The sequence below is a fragment of the Ambystoma mexicanum genome, chromosome 3q, assembly GCF_040938575.1.
Source record: "Ambystoma mexicanum isolate Mex_15411 chromosome 3q, UKY_AmexF1_1, whole genome shotgun sequence".
Taxonomy (NCBI): Eukaryota; Metazoa; Chordata; class Amphibia; order Caudata; family Ambystomatidae; genus Ambystoma; species Ambystoma mexicanum.
The window spans coordinates 251,592,405-251,606,748 of NC_090926.1; the positions used below are offsets into that span (position 1 = coordinate 251,592,405).

A 14,344-nucleotide genomic window follows, 5' to 3' on the forward strand; every position below is an offset into this window, starting at 1 on the left:
CTTTGCTTCAGCAGCCTCCCCCATTCTCACTGGTACCTTTTTCCTTGTAGGAGAACGTCACGAGGGTCGACACGCCTTCGGGTACTTGGCTTCTCACTTTTTCGGCTTGTGCTTCATTGTAGCGGACAATCCCGGAACTCTGCACACTCCCAGCTACTTGGTTCCCTGGCAGCACTTCTCGCTGCCTGCAGCAGATTCTCTTGTTGAGGCACATTCTCTGGTACTTGCGTTCTCGGTGTTTGGAGACCGTCTGTGTACGTGGCCGGTAGGGAGTGGACAACACTCCCAACACCCGGGGTTTCGGCCTTGTTGGCTGGGCCTCTCGTCCACCATGCTGTCAATGTGGTTACGCCACCACCTTGTACGGGTTGCAGCTTCCTGTATCAGCAACGGTTCTCCCGTTGTTGTACTCAACGGATTTCCGGCATGTCTGTCCTCGGCTTATCAGCTCTCCTGAAGTCGGGTCCCACGACTTAATTCTGCTCTGCCTCTGGCAAGCGTCCGCATGTCAGGGGGCTTCCCCTCCATTCCTGCTCTCTCTGCATATGATTCACTCGTCCAAGTTATATATACGTCTCTATTTGAAGAGACATCTCCTATTTCTCAGTATTGCTGTTTTCATTCCAGATTGTTGGTAGTCCCACATACCGATGACAGGTTAGTCTTTACAGCAGGCAGACCCAAATAGTCTGATATGGTACTGGGCTTAGGGAATTCCTCATCGGAAAGGGAGTCCTTGTCCCCTAAGGGGGAGTCACTTCATTGAGATCCCACTTGTCCGTAACCCTAGGGGGGGGTCTTGCGCAGCGGGCTCACCTCCCTAGCCACAAAGGTGGTGGCTCCCCCTTGGGAAGAAAGGACGAATACCCTCAATTTGTCCCAGTGGCTTATACCACCTATGCACCCTAACCAAGCAGGTAGGAAAGAAAAAAGTAATTATTGTGTCATTTAATAGGACGGCACAGCCTGTTATTCAGAACTCATTTGAGAAGTTGCATTGTTGTGTTGGTTTCTTCATATATCGTTCTGTAGACACGAATGCCCGTTGCAGGTCCGAGGCATATGCCTGTGGTTTCACTCTTAATTTCCCTGCTGTAGAACATTGTTGCTGTGGGTGCTGGTTTCTGTGACGGGCTGGGGTTTGGCGACAACACCAAGGCAGCAGTCATCCGACTGGGCCTGATGGAGATGATTGCCTTTGCCAAGCTCTTCTGCAAGGGGCCTGTGACCTCAGCCACGTTTCTGGAGAGCTGTGGAGTGGCTGATCTCATTACCACCTGTTACGGGGGAAGAAACCGTAAAGTAGCTGAGGCATTTGCCAAATCAGGGAAGGTGAGTCTTGTCGCGTGTGTGCGTGTGTGCGTGTGTGCGTGCGTGCGTGCGTGCGTGTGTGTGTGTGTGTGTGTGTGAGAGAGAGAGAGAGAGAGAGAGAGAGATTGATTACAGGTTTATGACTGTTTTTGTGGCCATATTTATGCTGTTATATGCATCTTACTTTTGTCCATTTTTCAGACTATCTTTGTAGATATGTACTAGACTGAGTGTGTACATAACTGTCTTCCTGTGGGTTTACTCTGTGACTCTTACTTCTGTGGCTCTGTCTTACTTCCTGGGTAGTCTGTGCTCGCTGATCTGCTTGTCTCTGCCTGTACCTGTATGTCTCTCTCTGTCTACATGCCTCTTTCTGCTAGGTTCCTCTGCACATTCCTACCCCAAGAGCTTGTCTGGGCAATGTGTGTATGTCTGTGCCTAAAGGTGTGCCTGTCTCTGTGCCTATGCCTGTTTGTACGTTGTTGTTTACGTGCATAGCTATGCCTGTCTTTCTGTGCCTCACTGTCTGAGTCTTCCATGGCTCTCTGCATCTTCCTGCCAATTGGACTTGCCTGGGCACTCTGTGTGTGTCTGCGGCTGTTCATGTCTTTGTCTCGTTATGGGCTGTATGCCCCTATTTGAGCCATCTGCTAATCTTGGTCCCTATGTACTAGCATGGGCACTTTGCGCATCCCTGCATTTGTATGGGCTCACAGTGTCTGTCTGCGCCCGCATGTCTCTTCTATCTGTTTGTGCTTTGGATTCCTGCCTTTCTGCATCTGTTTGTCTACATGTCTGGTTCCATCTAGTCCCTTTGCATGCACGTGCCTGGGCTCTTGGGCTTGCATTGGCGCTGTGAGCCTCCTTTCCCACTCTTTCACTCTTTCTGAGCACACTCTCCCTCGCTGCTCCCTTGCACCTGTTTATGCTGGAACCCTGCACCCTCTATTGGCACTGTGCACCTCCCTACCCCCACAAACCCATCCCAGGGTACTATGCACCTCCCTGGCATCATCTTTGGGCACCCTAACCCTCGGTTCTCGCTTGCACTGTCTCAGGCCACTCTGGATCTCCCTGGACTCTTGCACTCTGCACCTCCCTGCAATCTTGAACCCACCTGAGCACTCTGTGGGTGACAAAATAACTACTGCTCTGAAAGAGTACAGGCATATGTAGTGGCTAAACTGCCTATTCATACCCCACACTACTATCAAGCCAGCAGTGATACAAGCCATAAAGATGAATCAGACACAGCCTGACCGGTATACTTCCTTTGCCTTTTGTAGTAGTACAGGCCGAGAGCAGGCCTACTCTTCAGGAGGGGGTGTGAGCTGATAACAGTATCAACCGCAAAAAGTGAAGCACAAGAGTCCAAAATAAAAGCGTGTCAAACCAAAGTTCTATACAAATATAGACTGTTAATCAAACAGTAAAAGTCAGACAACTAATCAGAAACCATAAAAAAATCTACCTCTGTAACAGAACACAGACAATGCACATGTTTGTGAAAGGGCACTCTGGGTAGATAAACAGGGGTGTTCAGGCCCAAGATAGGCACAATGTCACTGTTTGAAATATGTTTTAATGAACAAGGTAGAGAAGGGGAGCTTAAAAGTCACTATGGTCCCACAGGTTGACCAGGGGGAAAGAGCAGCCTCTTGACAAATTCTTGTTTTTGGGGTTCAACAACGTTTAGCCAGACCTTTTGCATCGAACTGAGAGTCTGGGTGCTTTTGGCACCGGGCCGATGTAGAGTTGAAGATTGCAGTGCTGTTTGACGGCAGAGACAGCTTATAGAGCAAAGATTCTGGGAATGGCAGGTGGTGTTGGGTCAGCGGCGCTGCAAAACTCGACAGCCTGGGGTGTGGAGAAGCGGAGACTGACCTTTGACAGCAAGCAGGCTCAGCTGGCTAACCACAGCATTAGGGTACTGCAGCAGCATTTGCTTGCAACTCGAAGAAGCTGGCGACTAGGTGGTGGTGTCAAGTTGGGAATGCTAGAAGCTTCAAAGAGTCTCAGATGCTGAGATGGCAGAGCTTCGGCCTCGAGCGAAACTCAGAGATGCAGATATGGTAGGGCATTGGGGTCAAAGTGGACTCTGGTGGCTCCCATGCAGCAGTTTTCACTTCGTTGAAGTTTCCCAAACCAGCGTCAATGTGGTTCGCTGATGCAGGAAGAGCCAGGGGTTACTTCCTTGGTTCTGTGCTTGATGAGAGTCCCCACCCAGGGGTTCATGGACAAGGTGAGTCCTTCTACACTCTGACTCCAGGGAACATGGCTTGCACCTACAGGGGATCCTTCACATCCAGTGTACAAGAGCCTGGTTTCAGTGGAGCCAGTATAGAGGCCTTCCTCTAAAGGCAGTCACCCCCATTTTTCCCTGTGGATCGTTAGGGGACAGAGATTGACTCTGCATTGAACGCCTTATGTCTTCACCTCCCTGGCAAAGGACTTTGGGATAGACTTAATGCCAAGTATAGGTCCAGATGAATATTTCTTGTCCTTGTGGAAGTCCAGAAATGAATCAAAGAATGATAGGTGGCCCTCTCCTTTTAAAGATAAAATGTCACAGGGAACTGTTTCAAGCCTGCTGTTAAGTGGTCCAATCCAGGCTGTTGTAACAAGTGCTCTTTTCCTTAGATCTTCACACCCAAAGTACCATGCCTGCAGGAAATGGAGGAGACAGGAGAACCAGAGGAGCCCCAACAGAAACGAAGATGGCAGGGCACTTCTCCTGGCCTACCTCTCTAATCTGGGTACTCTAACTCGGCCCTCTTCCCATACCTCATGGCTTCAAAGGGATTCCAGTAGATAGGACCTTGGTGTGGGAGTCTTTGTTATGTCAGTACTGCCTCTGAAGCACCGGTTCCTTTGAGACCTCCTGAGAGAGGTTCCTATGCCCTGTGGGAAGGTGTTACTCTTCCTGCAGGAGAATCAAAGGTGCGGCATCCCGGCCATTCCATGCGGATGTACTCAAAATCAAATACATCAGGCCAGAAATATAAACATCAGTCCTGTCATAACTGGCCCTGCTCCAATAGCTGACACTGTGTGATTTCAAATTGCGGCGGCTATATAATTGTGTGCTCTTATCAGTCACCATACCACAACTATGCATGAAACACTTATGTACAAGCGTGTTATAAATGACTTATCATATCATTTCATAGATTATTTTTAAAGATGTACATGCCACCAGAGTAAGTCATACAATTATTGCAGTTTAGATCAGAGGTACCAAAGATCAAAAGCCACCTTTGCCTGCAAGAACTGTGTGTCCCAGCAGCTGTCAGGGATGCACATGAGACCTTTGGACCTGCCCTGTGCTCTAGTGATCTGGGGCACAGTGCACCTGTAGGCTGTCTCAGCAAAGGCACGTGTGTGCGCTAGTATTTTGGCATGGAGTATTTCTGAAGGGGGTGCTGATTAGTAGACCTCCCCTTTCTGCAACAGAACAACTACCTGCATCATGTTATGTGCATATAAATAAAATAAAAACTTGGGCTATCCCACCTCACCAGATGGTCATTCTATTACACAATGCCTTCGTTACCCCGTGCCTGGGCACTCTGCACCTCCCTGCTGCTGACCCTTGCGCTGTCTCTGAGCACTGTGCCCCCTTGCATAGGCTCTGTAGCTTGTTGACCTTTCTCTGGACATGCTGCCCCCATTTGGTTGTCTCTGAGCACCCCAACGCACCTATCCTTGTGCACTATCCTCCTCCCTGCCCCTTGTGGCCCCCCTACACCATGCCTTAGCACTATTTTATTCCCTGCCCTCCTTCTCCATCTGTGGGCACTCTTGACACCCCCCGTCCCTCGCCCCCCCTTCACTTCCCTGCCCCCTTGCATTGTCACTGCACACCCCTGTTGCACCATCTGTGGTCATACAGCACCTCCCTGCCCGCGTTTACCACCCTCGGGCACTCTGCACCACCTCCCTGAACCCCCCCCCCACCATATCTGCAAACTCAGTGCCACCCTTGCACCGTTTTTATGCATACTGCAGCCCTCCCCCACCCCCTCCTGCGCCCTGTCCCGGCACTCTGCGGCTCACTGCCCCCTTGCGTCCAGCTGTGGGCCCTCGGCGCATCCTTGTCCCATTGCGCCATTTCTGCGCACTCTGCGACCTCTGCCTTTGTGGGAAGCGCTAAAGCATGCATCACTTTGTGGTGTTTTTCGAGCTGTTTGCGTTTTTATGGCTCTTTGCTACTGACCCTACACCTGTGCTACACTTTTCCCTGAGTAACCATTTCTTGTGTTGTGTGAAGTCAATCGAGGAGCTGGAGCGGGAGATGCTGAATGGGCAGAAACTGCAAGGGCCGCAGACCTCGGCCGAGCTACACCGTATCCTGAAAGCCAAGGACATGGTGGACAAGTGAGTATTCTTCCGGGGCGCTGCGCCCGCGTGTGCTTACGTCATGCATTCTTAAACACAAAGGGAAGTGTTCCTACCAGTGGTTGAATTCGAAATCTATTTTATATTTTCTGTAAATGAAATCAGTTCATCGTGTCTTGGCATCTTGTTCAAAAAGGGTCTATGGACTATTCGCAAAATTAACTTTGTGATTTTTTTTTTAGATATTTTGTGTCACTCTGTGCTGTGTTTTGAAACGTTGTATATATCTGACTCGCATTATCATATCTATCATGTTTGTAATACTATGTTTGCACTATCATACACTATCATGTTTGTAATGCTATTGGTATGCAAGCCGCCCCCCTTTTTTAATCATGTTATAAAATGGTGTAAAAAGTATCCACGATGAGAATTATGCTTGTTTTAAATCAAGACTAATAACATTTTACACCTAATAATTTCAAGTTCTTGCAACAAGATGTCAATACCTGATGAATTGATTTCATTTAAAGAAAATATCTAATAGATTTCGAATTCAACCACTGGTAGGAACACTTCCTTTTGTGTTTAGGTTACCCTCCCCAGTTCCTACCAATGTAGGGGAAGGCCCTGCTGTATTCTGCGTCATGCATTCTGGCTATCCCTTCAATGTGCTGTTTCAGAACACACGCCACGTCGCACGCGCCTCGCAGGCTCTGTGCGCACACCCGCGGGGCGGTATTGCGTTGAGCAGACTCTGCATTAAGTCCCCTTCGGCCACTGGCTTTGAAAATCTGCGAAATACGATGATCTGGTTTTGAAATCTAATTGTAAGGCAAGTAAACTGGGGGTCATTTTTAGAGGGAAAAGAAGTCTTTCACACGATTGAGAAAACAAAATGCACTTTCGGTAACCGACTCCTTTTACGTAGTTACAACACAAGTGAATTAAGTGCACACATAAGGTAAGCATACCGTGTGGTGTAAATGCAGTTTTTGGAAAAGCTCTGCAATTGGCCCAATACAGTAGCTTTGTTGTTCGGGTCTGGTGTGTGGCCGCTCCTTACCTTGGGCACTGCCGTCTCACTCGTTTTCAATTGGTCTTCCATTGCTTCATTTAACCTGAAGAAGTGGCACGTGTGATCATAAAAGCTCGCAAGCAAATTATTAATTTAGTGTACTTAAAGCATTCACTTATTGTTTAGATGTTATGTTATTGTCGGTATTATTGCGCCTGACTGATACAGCACACATGTGCGCGCGAGTGTGTGTATGGATATGTGCGTTGCTTGTTTACCGGCACTAGGCATCTTCCGCATCCCAGTCTAAACCACTGAGGCGTGACAGCCACATGGCACACCCTAGTTTATTAAGCTATCTTTAGAAAAATTGTTTCTATTTTTTTTTCACTGTAGCTCCAGCCTGAATCAGATTCTGAGCTATAAACCAATGCCCCCCTGATCCCTCCCCCCATACTCCCTGTATGTGGCAACTCGTAGCTCAAGGCACAAGTTCCAGGAAGGGAGCAAAGTGGACTGAGGCGAGGTACATGTTGACTCAAGAGTAATAAAGAAAGTAGATTACTGCAAGGTGTGCAACCTTGGATAACTTGTGGGGCGGGGGTGATGACCCTTCAAATGCTGGGAGTGAGGCTAAATTCAGAGACTGTGGGGAAGGGGCAAACTTACTTGTGTGGGAGCATGTAACTCCTTTTAACATTCTAATGAAACTATTCTAGTGCAACTTCAATGTTACAAAAGTTATCTCTCCACGTCTGAAACAACACGCTTAAGGACTGATGTGAGAATGAGCTGTCCCCTGCCCCCCTTCCCGTCTCGGGAGGATAGCTCAGGGGCAACGTGCTCGCCTTGGAAGCAACACAACACAGAGCATTACAGGTTCGATCCCCGGGTCTGCGCTTAGAAACCTCTGGGTATTAAGTGCGTTATAAATAACATATCATATCATATCATACCCTTGCAATCGACCACCTGAAATGCAAGTACGAACCCACTATCATGATTTCAATTGCCTAAAAAGGTATGCATAGGAATACAGGTCTTCACAATGAAACACTTTACATTAGTAATTGCCGTGTCTTTGTTAACTGTTCAGCCACGGGCAATGTTTATTGTGTGTGCCCTGTTCTGTCGGGGTACAGCTCTGCATGTCAGCCAGGTCAGGTCAACTGAACCCAAAATTGAAGCCTGGTCTGCCCAATGGCTGCAGCACCTCTGATTGCCTGTAAGTAATCGGAATATTGCCTTTTCCTCCCATCTTCCTCGTGCTAGTATATACTAATGTGGACGTAGCAAGCTCCACTTCATTGAGAGAGCTTTTTGATGCACCACATACCACAATATTAGAACCAACCGGAAACCTCCAAACGCTGCAAGACCGTAATATTTCAGACCAAAGGAAACATTTCTGAGAGGTCCTTCATATGTAACTTGTAAGTGACATACAAATGTAGGAGAGGCCAGTGTTGCTACCCCACAAATCATCATTAAGGGGGCGCCGTTCAGTTTTGCCCATGATGCATCATCCCTTTAGTGGATCTCTCCTTGGTGACTTAAGTCAGAGAAGCATTATGTAACCCCTAAACCCTAGAAATGCTCTGCCTAAGCCATCTACTGATCGTCGCAGTAGTGCGCTTCCTACCTTGCGGCTAGGTCTGAAGGACAGCAACACTGAGTCACAAAGCTGGAAATCGGGGGACTGTTCACTTGACACCTTTATTGTAGACCCCACATCCTGAGTGTGCTTTGAAACCACTTCGGGAGGGATGGGAAAACCAGCTCTTGAGCCAAATGAAAGCTAGACGTGATGTCTGGTCTGGAAGATGGTGGGAAGGTTTTCAATGAAAGAAGGGACTCACAGAATGTAAGGCAGGGTTCTGTAGAAGTTAAAAGCCCCAGCTCTTGAGTCGTCTGGCTGAAATAGGCACCACTTAAAGGGAATGCTTCAAACGATTCTTTTTACATAGCGTCACTAACAGCCATGGGATGCAAAGGGGGAAGACTGGAAAGAAGAAGGGCATATATCAAAAAAGGATTTCAAATGTCTTTAGGCTGCATGACTCCAATGAAATCCATGATCTGAGAGAGATTGTATCTCGACTTCTTGTAGTTCAGCCTCCGTCCTGGAGACTTTGAAAGTCTGCTATTTTCGAATGGATTGTGTCCTCCCACGTATCATTTGGTTGAATGAAAAGTGTTTAAAAAAAAATGATAAACAGCGAGACGTCCCTCAAGCGCAGCTATAACTTAACTACATTTTTCATAACGACTTCCATGTATGCAACTTACATTACTAAAGGCCTGAGAGATTTAACAGAAACATGGCACTGAACTAAGTAGGCCTAGCTTCTTTGGCTTCTGCCTCCACAGGCGGAGGCAGATAACAGTTCTGGTAAAGATACCTCAAGGATGACATTGAACTCAGCTCGACTTCTAAAAGTACTCCTCTGATGTTCAGGAGGAGCGAAGAGCATTATCAATTAGTGGCTCTTCTCTTTGGGCTACCAATGTTCTGTGCCCCTGTTGAGGCTTCTACATGAATAAAGAGTACCAGTACGTCAGAACATAGGAATGGGTGATTTATTTGCTACCAGCACATCAGACAGCAGTTGATGAGAAGAACAAGTTACTTACCCGTGTATATTCAAGTCTGCTTGCAACTTGCTACGGAAAACATTTTCATAGGGTCGAGCATCGTGCAGCATCGAATCTTGGTCCTCAACGGTCTCCGTAGCGTCCCTCGTAACAATGACGCTAGTATATAGTAGCATGTTCGCTGACCGTTACAATTCAATTTTTTACGCATTGCTGCAAGCTTCAGAGCTACTCGCCTCAGCAATTAAATTGTGTTTTACTTCGATATGGCCTCAACACCGAAGACAGGCTTCATGTGGTGTTCAGACTGTGGGGCCAAGATGTCGATCATGTACCTGCACCGTGTTTGTCTGTGGTGCTTGCGATCGGACCACAAGGTCGACGACTGTGGCTTGTGTCAATCAATGACGGATAAGGCCTTGCGGCAAAGGAAGGGGAAACTCGATGCAGGTAAGTAACTTGTTCTGCTCATCGACTGATGTCTGATGTGCTGGTAGCGAATAAGTCACCCATTCCTATGTTCTGACGTACTGGTACTCTTTATTCATGTAGAAGCCTCAACAGGGGCACAGAACATTGGTAGCCCAAAGAGGAGAGCCACTAATTAATAATGCTCCTCGCTCCTCTTGAACATCAGGAGTCCTTTTAGAAGTCGAGCTGAGTTCAATGTCATCCTTGAGGTATCTTTACCAGAACTGTTATCTGCCTCCGCCTGTGGAGGCAGAAGCCAAAGCTACAGCTATTAGATTGGCATATGCCATACCTGACAGAAGCTAGGCCTACTTAGTTCAGTGCCATGTTTCTGTTAAATCTTTCAGGCCTTTAGTAATGTAAGTTACATACTTGGAAGTCGTTATGGAAAATGTAGTTAAGTTATAGCTGCGCTTGAGGGACGTCTCGCTGTTTATCATTTTTTTTTAAAACACTCTTCAATTAACCAATTCAAATGATATGGAAGCCAAAAGGTGCACTGCTTATACATGTACATATAGACTCCACGCCATATCCAAGTGCACCATATCATTCTAAGAGGCAAACTAAAGTGGCGCTGGAAAATAAATGTAGCACCGTTGCCAGATCTATAAGCATATGGGGCAGGGGAGGCACAAAAGGAAAATACCAAGAGGGTGTGAAACAGATAACGGAACACAGTCTAGTCTAACAACCAGTTGTAATCATAAGTACAGCTCCACCTGCTCTGTTGTGGTGCCACCTTCTGATGCAACCCTTGTCCGCTTTGCTGCGGCGGGCAGAAGAGAGTCAATTTTCTGGGTACTTTGCATCAAATCCCTGAAAGGGGATACATTTTAGTCAAGAAGCGAGGAACTACTTTTTTTGTCAGGTTCCTTCTTCTAGAGGGCCCTGGTTCCTGAATGTCCAGATTCTGCCATAGATTGGACATTATTTCAGCCATAACGTCCATGAAGGTAAATGTCCCTCCATTTGCTAGGGCACCCTCCTCAACTTTGTCCTGATTGTGGATTGAATCTAGCACCCCTTCTGATTTCTCCATCTTTCCAGGGGGTTCTACAGATCAGGTGGAGGAAGCAGGTCACACTTGCTTGGGCAATGCTGTCTTCGGTGTAGTTTCCATCATTTTTTGTATTTTGTTGCAGGGGAACTCAGTACAGTAGCAAGGTTTTAAATGCCTGTGCTTGTGCTTCCAGTGTTTATACACTGACCTATTCCTGCTGTGGGAAGGGGAGGATTGCATTTCAGGATGCATGTGCCCTTAAAGCTCAGCAAGCACTTTGTTTTAATGAACATTTAAAGTGCAGAGCACAGCGCTTCTTGCCTCACCTGGCGTTTCGAAAGAAATGTCGTTCATACTTTGCAAACCTTTAGCGCAAGGTTTGGGGTTTGCGGGGGTGTCCCCTGCATGTTCCATATAATAATGTCTATGCAAACAACTGCCATTTTTCAGCGAATTACTTGCATGGTGACATTTCTGCGGGGACATTATTACATGGAACCGAAATTTGAAGCAGGTAAGCCCTGCACCTATCAGGGTCTGCTTTACAGGGAAACTAAATCTGAACTGGAGATGTGTCAGCTCTGTGGACTGCCTTTCCCTGGTCCACACCTCTCCGAAATGGCTGTCCATGTTCCCAGTGAGGAGGGTAGTCCACTATGCTTACGTTTGGGGCTGTCTTTGGACAAACTTTAAAAGGAAAGCTGGATGGGATGGGTATGGGCCATTGATTTATAAACCGCCCTCTGGGTGGAAGCTAGAAACAGGTTAAAAAGAAGTTGTTTAAAAAAAAAAAAGAAAATGTTATAGAAAGCTTAGCAAACATTGGTCTGTCCTGAGGCTGACAAATAGGATGAGGTGGTAACGCAAAACAGCATTAGCAGACCCAATAATTGTGGCGTTTGCTGTTGCTGATTGCGTTTATTGGCATCAAGAAGCAAAGAAGTGCCAGGGAGGCGGCAAGAAGGGATACAGGTGAAGGAAAGTATGACGATGACCGTTGGAGAGGGAGACAGTGCCAGTTGCAAGGCAGGGTGGATGCTATTGAGACAGTGCCCGAAAGGGTGAGCAAGAGGATGAGAGCAGAAGGAGAAATGGGCGCAAAAGTATGATAGTGGAAGAATAAGAGAAAAAGTATGGTGCGAGTCGCAGCAAGAGATGATGTGATAAGGGTGCAAGAGGGGATGCATGCAAGGAGGCCAGTAAAAGAGATGGCAGGGGGTGTGAGAGAGAGAGAGAAAGAGAGACATATGGTGCAAACGAGGGGAGAAAGTGGGTGTTGGAAAGAGTGGGAGCGACTGATGGTGTAAGCAAAGTGAAAGGGTGATGATGGAAGAAGAGAGAGTGAGGGTACAAGAGATCTCCAATAGATGTCATATCATAAGCAGCACAGAGGAGCATATTGCAACACATGACAGGTTGGCTATGTCCAATGTAAAATTGAGGCCTTGCGCAACAATATATGTCAGCATTGCCTTATAAAACAAATATATGCCAGTGTTGCTACTCTATAACATTTTTCCTGCTAGTTGTGCCAAATATATGCCAGCATTTCCAGTGAAGAATACATTCACATGCTTGCTGCTTTCCCCATTACATGCCCATATTGCCACAGTAAGAACACTTGTATGCTTGTTTTGCCCAGTACATGCCATCATGCCACTCTAAGAGCATGTTCATTGACCCTGCCAAACATACACACATGCACTTGTCCCTGGCACACACATAAATGCATATACACTATCGCACATTCCACACACTCGAGCACACATACATTGCATTCACAAAATGCATATCCTTTTTTGAAAGCACCATTGCATGCAGTGATCCTATCCTCTCTCGCTCCAGTCCCAATTTCGGGGATACAGGCTTCTTGGCACAAAGGCTGTTTGTGTAGGCAGCACGCTTGAGCCTGGAGTAGGAGCATTAAGGTGTCAGTAGTCAGATAGGAAGTTTGAATGACAAAGATTGCAGCACCAGTTCCTTATTACGCTTCACCCACCTTCAGCGATGGCCCTGGTTAAGCAAATGCCAGTTCTTGAACTTGCTGCTGCTTTGGGCAGAGGCAGAGTGTGGCGGCTACAGCCAAGAAGCACAGTTACCAGTAGCCATGCCGATAGCCCTGATCTGACTGGGAGATTTATAAGAACAGTGACTGCAGCACCAGTTTGCCTGCGCTGCTCGGCTTTCCTCAAACTTCAACAAGGAATCTGAAAACTTAAATCACCCTTCTGCTACATGAACTAACGTGTAAAGCAGAGTACACAGTAGTGAGTCGGGGGAAGGCACAACACGATATATCCCCCACCAATAGGAGATTAAAGGCAGCGCTGTCCTGCAGCAAGAGCAGGGCCAGAGAAACTCACCACATGATCAGGAGGAACAAAGCCTCCTTCAGCAATAGAAGAAAACATATCACCAGGCAGTAAAACAACACCCTCCACCAGATCAAATGAAAAACGCAGCATATAGAGTTACCTATGGCAACATACCCCGGTCCGTGGCTTTCATTTCTTCGCCAGATGCTTTCTGGGGCGTGGAGTCTTGGGAAATTTCAATAAAATAAAATAAACTTAAGTGAAACTGAAGTAAAAGCTAATCCCAGGAGAGCAATATGGGTTTCTGGTGACTTGGACTTGTCTGGTAACCTTAACAAAGCTCCCTACATTAATGAAAAGATCCCCAGAATCAAGAGATGCTTAATGATGGTATTGTACCATCGGACCGAAAAAAAAAAGGTCTGATCGCTCACTATACTGTGTGGTATAGTGAGTGGGGTGTTGCGGGGGAAACCCCTGCAGCCCCGTAGTATAAAATCAGCCGCGGTCGGATCACTTAGAACCCACAATGATACCCAGCACAACCATTTAAGAGTAGGCTCAGGGCATTGCGGGTCCTGGGGAGGTGGTCAGGAGCTTTGGATCTTCTGCTAAGGATGGGGTGAGAGCGCAGCAACTGTATACCGAGGGCCTCGTGATCACGCAGCCAGCATAACCCGCCTGTGCTGTAGATTCACTGAATCGGAAACAAAGACTCCAGACTGGGACATACTCCCGGTTGGCAGCAGTGGCCCAGCGCCACAGTCTTTTTCCAAGCATAAAGACCAACTCTGTTGAGAGGGCTCCTGCCTGAGCATGGGGCCGGGGAGTGGGGCAGTGGGGTCATTCGAGCTCCGGAGGGGAGCTAAAAAAATCTGTTTAAATGATGAGTTCCATAACCGCTCCCCTCAGCCCAGCGGCTTCCTGCAGAGGTGAGCTGCAGATGTGTAAATCACCTGGAAGAGCAAGCGGTTGAAGACGTGCAGCAAAGCTCATATCGAATTCAGCAGCCTTTAAGCATACTCATTGTGCTGAGGGCAAGTAGAAGCAGACCCAGCTGGAGGCATTTTGGAACAGGGTGCCGGGCAGAAAGCAGGAAATAAGGACAGGAGGTGCAGGGGGCTCATAGGTGGTAAGATCAGGGAACCAGCGTGGTGCGCTTGATCACGCAGGCACTGCATCGCAGGAGCCTGAGCGCTGCGCGCACACAGAAAGACAAGCTTTCCCATAACCTAACGCCTGATTGGCACACCCTAACTAACACAACCCATTGTTGGTTGACATGACGTAACC

The 14,344-nt window shown here is 47.5% G+C and overlaps 1 protein-coding gene across 1 annotated transcript in view; it reads left to right on the forward strand.

Moving 5' to 3' along the window:
- The window catches only part of GPD1 (glycerol-3-phosphate dehydrogenase 1), a 229,405-nt gene that overhangs the window by 213,233 nt on the left and 1,828 nt on the right, over positions 1 to 14,344 (forward strand). The window contains exons 6-7 of the mRNA XM_069653678.1: positions 1,099 to 1,332; positions 5,582 to 5,688. Coding sequence (XP_069509779.1) covers positions 1,099 to 1,332; positions 5,582 to 5,688 — 341 coding nt within the window. The remainder of the gene's footprint in view (positions 1 to 1,098; positions 1,333 to 5,581; positions 5,689 to 14,344) is intronic.